Below are 11458 nucleotides of genomic sequence, written 5' to 3'. Positions count from 1 at the left end.
CCATTTAAAGAGCCTTTCTCATGTACCTTCCTAAGTTTCTGGGCTGCCAGCTGTTTGCATTGACTGGACGCTTAAGTTTTAAAGTGCTGTGCATTCTCTGTGGTGCTACAAAAGCAACATTATTGATAATAAAGACAAGATCCAGCAGGGAAAACAGGAGAAAATCCAACAAATCTTTGATTCATAGGAGACTCAAAGCTGCATAATTCAAATACCAGAAATTAACTTTCAGGAATTTTGGCAAGTTTTTGTAACCAGTAAATTATTACTAGTTTTCCTTGGTATTCATTATAACAACATTAATAGTGGTGGATTCCTTCGTACATGTTTGATTTTAATATCCAAATCTGTGGGAATCCCTCTGGTATTTAACAGAAAAAAATTAAACATCAATTACATAGTCATAGAGGGAAATCTAAAAGCGTCTTTATCCAAAAAATTGTTCACATTAATTTATTAACAAACAACACTTTCCAAGGTGTCAAACATTGTATGACGCCAAAATCATGAAGAATTATTTAATCTGTGCTTTGTAAATATGCAGCTATATACACAAAAACTACTTCACAATTTATCATTTATTAGAATTTGCCCCATACCTCACTGCAAATGAACTTAACTAAAAATGTTATCAAATCAGATGGAAGGAGAGAAAGAGAGCCTATTCTAGGAGTTGAAAAAATTGAAAGAAATGTAGGCAACAGAAAACCATGTCAAGTTTCTCTCACTGAGAAGTGTGATGGGAATTTGGCAGGAGCCCCACAGTCAATATCTTTCTCTTATATACAATTCTTCCTTTCAATTGCTAGTACACATAGACCAATAAGAAAGGCCAATCCCTTGTTTCTTTCAGTTGCTCACCTCTCTCAGGGCAATATTTCCTCTCAGTTAGACATACATATTTCAACATAAGAACACTGATATGGAAACATTCTCCTTTTTAACAGGCAGATACTCAGAGGTTGAAGATTTAGTCCTCACTGAAAGGCTTTGCCAACATAACTGCTGCTAATGGTTATGACATTTTTTCACTGGAAGGCATAGACACAGTGTGACAAAAGCATTCTTGATATCCGTCCTTCATGTCTGATTTTATGTACATCTTCCATAAACACATGAATTCTTACTTTGTCTCACAAGCATTTAAATTAATGAATTTTGCAATTACCAAACAGCTGAAGAGACATAGCTCTGGGCTAGAATCCCCATTACAACAGCTTTTAAGCATCTCTTCTCCAGGAGGGATCAAGTGGAAAAGCTCTGATTATTTTTTTCCTGAAGAAGAACATAGGCTCAAAAAGAAGTGACAAAGTCTAAGAACACATCCATGGCCTTGAATCCAGGGGCTGCTCACCCACATCAGGGCTCCGTGGTGCCAGCTGGAGCCGCAGCCTCTCCTCCAGTGGGAAAGGCATCAGGTCCTTCCTGGTGATCACCCCAACCACTCGGTTCTGCCGGTCAACAACAGTGAGGTGGCGCAGCCCCAGGGTGCGAAAGATGATGTAGGTGCGTTGCAGCGAGAAATGAGCTTGGACTGACATGGCAGATTTGTTTATGTATGGGTCCTGTAAGGCAAAGAGAGAGAAGACATAGGGAGAACACAAAAGCACGAGTGCACCCCTGCCACGGGAGTGGAAAGGCAAGGCAGAGGAAGGAGGCAGGGGAGAGAGAGGTAGCAGGCTTGAGGGACAGGAGCCAGTAAGAACATTAGTTCTTCTCTCGCTCTTCCCCATTCCCAATTATACCTAAAGCATCCGGAAATACCATAGTAAAAAAACACTTTCTTTTTTGGTAAACCATCAGGTTCACTCTAAATAAACTATTATGACTGGAATGTACCCAAATCTAACAGGCTAGAAAAGCAAAATTGAGCTCCATTGATATGGTCTGAGTTTTTACTTGGAAATAGTCAGTGACCCCAATATTTATTAAGTCTTAAGATTTTTTTATAGCTGCTATCTCATTACACAACCATTTATGACATCCTGTAATATTTTGCAGTAAATGCTTATAAAAGTCAATTCACACAGAAACATAGACTGCGAGGAAGAGGACAAAGAAAACAATCATATGGCTCTGAGAAGAAGAGGGACTGCAAGTACTAAACTCTGGTCACTGAAAACTATGAGGGTTATAACTGTTTCTTGATAGGAACAGAGCTAAAGACCATTTTATTGTTAACCAAGCTGGTCTTTATAGCTTATATAGGTGTTCACTAAGTTTTTACTTTTCACATAATTCTACAGTATCCTTCTCATGACTTGGCCAGTTCTGTCAAAGAAGGTGTATTACACTTCCCAAGTGTATGCTTTCCCAGACAGAGGAAAAATGAAACAAAGACATAATAAAATAATATAAATAAATGCACAGTATAGAGGGACACGTGTCTTATCCCTCTTTCATGTACAGGACTGACGAGACATTCAAAGACATAAGGAGGACAAAAATTAAAGGTAAAAAGGTTTCCTCTTTCTATACCAAATATAATTTTGCTGTGGAACTCATTGCCACAGGATATCATTACGCCCAAGAACTCACAATGGATATTTCTGTGGATATCAAAAGCAGAGTGTTCCTGAGTGATAATAACAAGTTGTTGGAAGGGATACTAAACTTTGTGCTTCAGGGATCACATAAGGTACTAAAAAGTTAGCTATCAATGTTAAAACTAATTGAGTGCAATAGGTTTCCCATAACAAAAAAGTTGTGTGTCCCAATGGTGCAAGCACTGGACTGGGTCTCAGCCGAACTGGCTTCTACTCCTATGTATGACCTCCTCTTGAACTTTGGAAAGCCTTGTGTCCTCTCTCCACCTCCGTTTCTCCATCTATTAAAAGGAGACTCTTAAACCAAACTAGATAATGCATATTAGGAGCATTGTGGGCTTTGTTACTTTTCTCTGCTTCCAGCTATTCTCAAAGCAAGAAATTCAGACTAGATGGATCTCAAATTCAGTCCCATCTTCTTTCCACATGAGTAAACAGGAGCAGGTTTTGTATCTTTTTAAATAAAACCCATCTGAATTGGGCTCTCTGGCCTGGATTTCCCAGTGTCCCCCACCTCAGTTTCAATGCTGTAGACTGGAAACTCACCAAGGCAGAAACTACATTTATTTTGTTTATAACATATTTATTTTAGGCCTTATTCAGTATACCAAACACATTATTGCTTTTGGACCAGTATTTTAGTACAGTATTTAGGAAATAAATGTGGCAATGTCATAGCAGGGATTAAAAAAAAAAAGGAAAGGGGAAAGAAATATAGCTTTATTTATAAGTTGATGTATAGGCACTGTACTGTAATGGAGCCTAAAATCTCAAAAGTGTTGCTTTATATTTGCTTTATAGGACTATAAGAGCCAAATAATGACATTTAAATGATCTATTCCATTAACATTGTATCATTTTGTCAATCTGGAATGTATTTTAATCAAAAGCCCCCTTGAAATGGTCTCCTTTGTTGTATTTTCTTTTTGGCTCATTTTATCAACATCTGTTATGTTTATACAATATGAATTAAAACTTCGGAATGCTGTTTGTACTCAGCTACTTTTGTTGAGAATGTAACGTCCCAGGATTGGCAGTGTTTATGTAAATCAGTGCGGCTGACACAGCCATCATAAACAAATGAGAAAATATAACAAACACATTGTTCATGGAGGAAATGTTTGTTTTTAGAGTTGGCTTCAGTCTTACCAGATTGATGAAGAGTTGCTGATACCGGGGATCTGTAGTGTAGCGATTCAGCAGCACGGTTAGGCGCGACAGATTGGGCAGCTTCTCCACTGTTATCTGGAATAGGCAAGAATCCATTTCTCTTTTCTTCAGCACTGCACGTTAGAACCCAAGGTTCAAAAGCTTTCCATTTGGACTCTTCAGGAAAAGTTTTCTAGCAGAGCTACGCTGGCAGAGCTTGTCCAAACTTTATACATTCTTTTGCCAATAAAGCTTAAATTAGCAATTTAAAATTAAACACTCTTAACGTTCAAAAAGATTTTTTTTTCCTTAGTGTAACTGTATCGCTATTAAGACAATGTAAGTTATATTGGCTTAGGGGTGAGGTTCTTCACGCTGTGAAAATTCACACACTAAGTGGTAATTACATGATAGCATAGTGCAGAAAAATGCAACAAAACTGGTATCAGCCATCAGCTGAGCTTCAGCCCTCTTGCACAGGAGTACCTGTTTGCATCCTGGCACCTCATCCCGTAATTGCCCTGCTCCTTCTCAACACTGTTTTGCCAGCCAGATTCCCATGTGCAGACCAAGCTTCAGTAATATATGACAACTTTCCAGTTGTGCCTGTATAAATTACTCAGAACTACATTACCAGTCCTGCCTTGGTAACACATGATTTTCTTCTACCACGCTTAATGTTTACTATTCCTAAAAATCCTTTAGTCATCTATCAAAGGGAAGAATGCTACATGCTTTTCAAGTTTGAAAGCTTTTATAAACACTCATCATTCAGAGAGGTGCTATCCCATACAGAATTAAATATTATAATAATTCTGCTATCCACAGAGAAGTTGAGAGAGAAGATTGGAACACCCTATCTGAGCAAGGAAATTCTGTGCCAGCAGTCTTGCACAACTTCCAGACTCGATAGTTTATGACAGCTGTCCCTGGGAGGTCTCTGGTCACCCTTTAATTTAAATTGTACCTGACCACTTCTTTATCTCTACCACATATATTACATCAATTCTTTGTTCGTGGAGAGCTCATCCTAAATCACCCAATACACATGCTGATTAAACAAGGAAAGAACTGAAAGAAAAGGGGTTACCTTCTCATAGGAGAGAGGATGAGAGGAGGAGAAAGTCTCATCATTTGTCTGTGGTTCAAAGATGTGCTCATTCTCCAGCAGCATGCACAGCTCTAACCTAAGGTTAGAGAAGAGGACTACAGTCATTATAAGGGGCAAATTTTAAAAAGCAAGCACTCAGTGCTTTAGCATCAGATATATGATGGTATCTGAAGTACTGTTTGCAGTTTTGGGCGCCTCGATATAAGAAGGACATCAAACTATTAGAGCGTGTCCAGACGAGGGCAACCAAGATGGTGAAAGGTCTTGAGGGCAAGACTTAGGAGGAGTGGCTGACATCACTTGATTTGTTCAGCTTGGAGAAGAGAAGTCTGAGGGGTGACCTCATCACAGTCTACAACTTCCCCAAGGGGGGCAGTGGAGGGGGAGGTGCTGATCTCCTCTCTCTGGTGACCAGCAATAGGAAAGAAGCTGCATCAGGGGAAGTTTAGATTGGACATTAGGAAAAGGTTCTTCACTGAGAGGGTGGTCAGTCACTGGAACAGGCTCCCCAGGGAAGTGGTCATGGCACCAAGCCTGTCAGAGTTCAAGGAGCATCTGGATGATGCTCTTAGTCATATGGTTTAGTTTTAGGTAGTCCTGCAAGGAACAGGAAGTTGAACTTTATGATCCTTAGGGGTCCCTTCCAACTTGAGATAATCTATGATTCTATGATTCTAGAGTATTAGTGGTCTGACCACATATTTCGCCTTCCTAAATTTCCATCAGCAATAGCAGCATCATACAGGTGTTCTCTGGTTTAGGTTTGGCTAATTACATTAAAGGACATCAACTAACCTACATGTTCTTCTTGACCCAGATAAACCTGCTTGGCAGGACCAGCTCATGCACTGTCTAGTTTGCACCCAACAAGACAATACAAATAATAAGCAAATACAATTATCTGAATATAAGTAGATAGACTGTTGTTCCTTCCCACATCCTTCTTAAGTAACATCTACATTAAAACACAAGATCTGCAAAAAATTCATGTCATATTTTAAATCATCAGCGAAACCTTCTCTCACAGTACTGCGCTCTAGGTTCATTATGATATTTAATATTCTTGCTGAATTAGTCATGTGAAAATTGATATCTTTATCAATTATTATAACATTTCAAACCTTTTTTTATTCTCCCCTTTTGCACTACACATATAAAGCCTTGACAAGCAATATATCTGAAATTATCATTTATATCTTAGTGTTTCCTTGCTCCCTACACACACTCCATCCACACTATCCACTTCCAGCCTTTTAACTTCTATTTAGATAACAAACACCCTGGGGACCACCACAAAGCTTTTTGTTTTGCAGCATACTTAACATCATGTTAGCCCTGATCTGTGATTACAACTAGGAGCTACTACAGTAGTACAAAGATGTGCAACACACTGCTAAACAATGTGCTTGAGGGACCCAGAGGAGAGCAGACACACAATCTTCATTAGGGCATCAGAGAAATACAAATGAGGTACAAAGTGGCTTCTGTGACTGGAACACCAAGTATAAGCTGGGAATTTTTCAAATAAATATTTCTGTATCCTAAAATATTGATCTGTTCAACCCAAAACTTGTTACAGAAAAATACTAGGTTTAACATAATGTCTCCTGGGAAAGATTAGTCTGCTTCAAGGTGGGATTAACACTCCACAGCAGAGGACTTGCACTAAGATGACATGCCTGCCAGATGCAAAAGCTGGTGATTAGTGCCCTCCCTAGGGACAGGATATGGGAGAACTAGGTTCAAACCCTTTCTCCACACTCTCCTTCATAACAAGCACATTAGTGACTATGTATGGCATGTCTTAATTCCTCCTGTTGGAGAGGTTCCATGCTGAATAAACAGGGATCTGTACGACAGGGTCCCGCCCCATTCCTGCTGGCTGCCCTGACCAGCAGGCTATTTGTCGTTCTATTATTTTTTTTCCAAACAGTCTCCCCTTCGCTGTTCTATACTTCTTTGTCCTGCATTTGATGAAGCTGAATCAAAACTGTAAAGAGTAAAAAAAAAATAAAAATTAGTAAACTTGTTATGAAATACCATTGAGCTTTCACACATGAAGAGGGAACATTAAACTAGTTTCCAATGTATTACATTAAACTGCAGTTTCATGTGTTTCGGGTCTTTTATATAGTCCACTTTTTCTCCAGCTGAAGATACTTTGGGAGCATCTACTTCCTCATTTTATCTCAGATTTGGAACACACATTTGAAGGACCCTATCCTATCACCTCCACCTCCCATGAGTTGGTTAGCATTGTAGAGCAGTCCCCTTTCTCCTGAAACAGTCAGCTGTTCCACTCTGTAGATCCAGTCTTGAAATCTGCATTTTGTTAATGCAGACATGGCTTTGTTCTCTCATCCAAGCTTCTCAATGGGATTTATAAATAAGTATGCCTCTGGCTGGGATAGAGGTATCATCCTTTTACAGGTGAAGACCTGAGTGAATATAAGTTGTGGAAAAACATCACCTCTAAAGAAAATCGGTGGCACAGGCAGGAACATTAGGAGTCTGTCACCTGCTCTGACCTTTAAAGCACATCCCATTGACAGGACAAACAAGGAATTCAGTATGCTTCATAACTTTTGAAACTTTTCAATTTAATATCTGACTGGCTTTGGTTATCATAAAATCTCTTTCAGATTACTAAGGAGAACACAACACTGCAGCAGAGCTAACTGCTGAGAAAACTCCACTGAGGAAATACTTCGCCCTGGGCTCATGTTTCCCCTCCTGGGAAAGTCACTGGCTTGCCCTAAGCCTCTTGCCATGTGCATGCCAGCATATGGACATGTCACATAAACAATTAATGGACTTGGATTTGAGGACAACGAAGAGAACACACTAAAAAGAACAGTACAGGCGTGTTACAACAGGCAAGATCTATTCCCCTCAGGCTACAGTTGGAGGAGGAAAGGGAGGAAAACACAATATACTCATAATATACTCACTACAGCAGAGGACATAGAAAAGAAATTAATCCAGTCATGCCCTATGAATTACCTTTGGTGCATTACACACTTTGTTCTGCAGGGCTCTCAAAAGGTTCACATTTTATGGTCTTTCACAAACAGGTCTGTAATTGTTCTAAGTGAGATATAAATACACAGATCTAAATTCTGCTCCGAGACCATCATGTACAGCTCCAAGAAGTTGATTTCAAGGATGATCACTGGGCCAGGAATACTCTCAAGACTTTAATCCTAACATGAATATATAGACGTCAAGTGCGAAAGTTATGATCCACCCTGATCCTTTGCCAGACTCTGTATGCTCAGGTCCAAAACACTGTTCAGGCCTGTCCGTAGTCCAGACTTCACCATTTTCCACTTGAACATCATGGGCTGGAATTAAAAAAACAGCAACATTCACCATGAGCTGAAAGAGCAGAAACATTTGCTCATCGCTGGTTTGTTGACCGGTTTTGGCAGCTTGCAATTTGCTCGGCACCACTCTTAACTAAACCCAGCAGGGAGTCACTTAACAGGGCTTTGGGAAGTGTGAGAGAAATTTGGCTAGTCAAAAAAAAAAAAGCACACGCAAACACAATGAAGGAAATCATTGGAACATTTCTGATAAGAATCCAAGCCTACTAAAAACTGCCATATTCAGGAGAAAAATGAACATACATTATTTCACTTGGACTTCCAGAAGTCATGCTTCAGAGGTATAACAACATCACTCTTTGATGTTACATACAACATCCTTCCTATCACATCATCAAGCCTTAGAAAGCAGACCAAACATGTTTCTTGCACTATTTTGTGAGGTTTAACAGGAAGTACTAGGATTCAGACTTGGACTCTGCAATTGTTCGTTTACTCTTTATTTATTTAAGAAGGAAGAAAACCCTTAAGTAGGGAATCTCATTTCAAAGATACCCTGGCAAGGCATTGCAGTAGTTTCATATGCTCTATCTGTTATAAAGCATTCATCATGAAGGTACACCTAATTAAGATAACACATTATTATCCCAATATCCACATGTCAGATTTGGCATGGAAGTCAGGAATGAAAAGTATCTGACAGCTGATTGTGTCACTCTTCTTGTCAAGATGGCCAATTATCTGAGGAAACTACAAATTCTAAATATTGGGGGAGTGACATAAAAGAAACTGCAGCTCCAAAGTAGCTGCAAATGAACAGAAGGAAGATTAAAAGGTGATGTCACTGGCAACAGCATTCAGGGCATGACTCTCCCAAATTGAATGGATAAAATAGTTACACAGTGGGGTGGGAGGATGAGGGAGGATTAGAGAACCTGAACCATCATTTTTAGCTTGCTTCAGAGAGCTTTAGGCTTATTTCTCCTGCAGTAATCCACCAAAGGTACCTGCATTGTTTTCATTCTTGAGTTGATTGTATCTGATGTTCTGGCCAATATCCAACTCAGTGAGGACCAGTGATTAACATATTCTGACCAGAATAAAACAAATGTCCCTTCCGTGTATTAAAAACCTGTTGTCTCATGGCTTCTCTCAAACATGTTTAAAACCCAGTGACATCAATTACTAAATTTTGATTTATGTCAGTCAGTTTGAAAAAATGATGACAGAAGAACAGTAATAAGTAACAATAAATGGCACACTAAAATAACGCACCCTGAAACTCTCTTCGTGGTCCTTCCTCATCCTCATACCTGGCTGGTATAAATTATTTTACAGTATCAACAAGTCTCTGAAAACTTGCTGCGGCTAAGACTTGGTGTCTTGCACCTTCAACTTTCACAGCAGTCAAAATGAAAGGAGTGCTTAGAGGATCTTGCAGGATTTGATCACTGCTCTGCTCTCAGCAGAAGTTCTAGCATAGGCATGCAACTCTTGCAAAAGGGCACACCAAGAGTAACTTTTTACATGGACTGTAAAATTTAAATTCTATTTAAGAATAGTTGTTACATTATGTTCTTGGTAAGATCACCGCTACTATACTAAATGCATTTTTCCTGGCTTTACATAGCATTGGGCCTTTTTTTAACTGGTAAAAAAGAGTATTCTGCATGTGGTGAGCTAGACAGTGGATAAGGACTAGATCATCACATACCAGGAACTGTTCTAAAATCCACCAAATCTTCATCTTATACAGCAAAATCGCAGGGTTACAGGGTTGTTTCAGGTAAGGCAGCATAAATCATTAATGTTTACTTAATATTTTGTTCTTCAAACCAAGAAGGGGTTTTGCATGAATTTTTGGCATTTTACCTACAAGATGATCAAAAGGTTATTATCAAGTACTGGACTGAGGTTTTCCAGAGCAAAGATCAAATCCTGTCCATGCCACAGCCTTTCAAAGGATGCTGAATAAATATTTAATCTCTGTACCTCAGTTTTCAGATCTACAAACCAGGGATTTCTTCCACCTCAGAGCTATGTTTTGAGGTTAATATTCATTACTTAAGTTGCCAGCTGCCTGGTTTTATGGGCACCATCGTCAGGGTGAATGAGCAGACAGTAAGTCCACAGCCTCAACATGAAAATGCAAAGGCAGCTGTTAATAAATTGCAAAAGCAAACTTAGCATTTCAAACCTACAGTAAGGCTAGATTTTAGAAAAGGATGAAGACTTAGGATCAGATTAGTATTTCCCTACCAGCTGGCTTGTTACCAGGCAGATTTTCAATTTCAGAGGAACCTACCACACATTTAAATGACAGGACAAGTATGTGATCAGTCTTTCCATTCACGCACCAGTTTTCCCCATGCCTATATTTGATTTCAACATTTAACAACACTCTGCACTTGCCTAAAAGCCACCCACATGCTGCAGCGAGGCTGCATACGTTTTTAATTTGGCTTTTTGAGTTAGCACACAGCCTCTGCAACACTCCAGTTTTCCCTCCAAAGGGCTCTGTCACAAAGTCCTACAGCACCTGCACAATTATTTGTATGGCCAAACAGGCCTACTAATTTTAAAAGTATCATATAATGTTGTTCTTTGGAAGAAAATTTTCGCACTTCGGATACGAAATAAAACCACTGCCGCAGACTCTATAAACCTTCCTCCGTGTTATTCATGAGCTGCAGTGCCCCAGGACCCTGACAATACATGGGAGGATCATAATGTCGAGGGCTTTTGTTGAAAGTGCTGGATTCCATTTATTTTAATAGGCAAGATTACTGTACAGCGTATCACTGAAATTAACTGGATCAGCTTTTCAAAAGCAGGAGTCCAGACAGTAAAAACAAACAATGTGCTGACAGACTCTACCCTCTAACATGAAAACCAAGTAATCACAAAAGCACTTTGATATTGCCGTGAGCTCCCTAGTCCACACACCTAAAAATAGTTTTCAAGTCCCTAACGTGCTCCCCCTCCCCTTTTTTTCTTCTTTGCTGGCTGAGTTTAAATGCAGCCTTCAAACCGCTGCCAACAGTGTTTCTAGCTTTGATTAGACCTGGTAGAATCACCATTGCCCAAAACTTACAGCAAAGCCACGAGGAGGAGGAAGGAGGAAAGCTGTCCATGATCCTCTAGTAAGAAACAAACCCTCATTTTTATCTCCATTTATTGCATGAACTTTGCAGACTTCTGTGTTTGATTGAGTAACTTTGCATTCCTGTGATCTAAACTTAGCAACCTCTCCACAACAGTGCCAGAAGGAAAAGGCTCTCCAAGAAGCTTTCAAACCTGTATCAATTGTTTCAAGAGTGCCAGCA

The 11458-nt window shown here is 39.5% G+C and overlaps 1 protein-coding gene across 1 annotated transcript in view; it reads right to left on the bottom strand.

Annotated features, from left to right (window-relative positions):
• Window positions 1–313: 313 nt before the first annotated feature.
• The window catches only part of LOC138684745 (chloride channel protein C-like), an 82290-nt gene continuing 71145 nt past the window's right edge, over window positions 314–11458 (bottom strand). Inside the window, exons 14-16 of the mRNA XM_069779314.1 lie at window positions 4786–4882; window positions 3696–3791; window positions 314–1565 (exon numbers count right to left, since the gene is read on the bottom strand). Of these exons, the coding sequence (XP_069635415.1) occupies window positions 1314–1565; window positions 3696–3791; window positions 4786–4882 (445 nt within the window). The 3' untranslated portion in view covers window positions 314–1313. The remainder of the gene's footprint in view (window positions 1566–3695; window positions 3792–4785; window positions 4883–11458) is intronic.

Source organism: Haliaeetus albicilla, chromosome 3 (genome assembly GCF_947461875.1).
Source record: "Haliaeetus albicilla chromosome 3, bHalAlb1.1, whole genome shotgun sequence".
NCBI classification, from domain to species: Eukaryota; Metazoa; Chordata; class Aves; order Accipitriformes; family Accipitridae; genus Haliaeetus; species Haliaeetus albicilla.
This window is presented reverse-complemented; position numbering and strand designations above follow the sequence as displayed.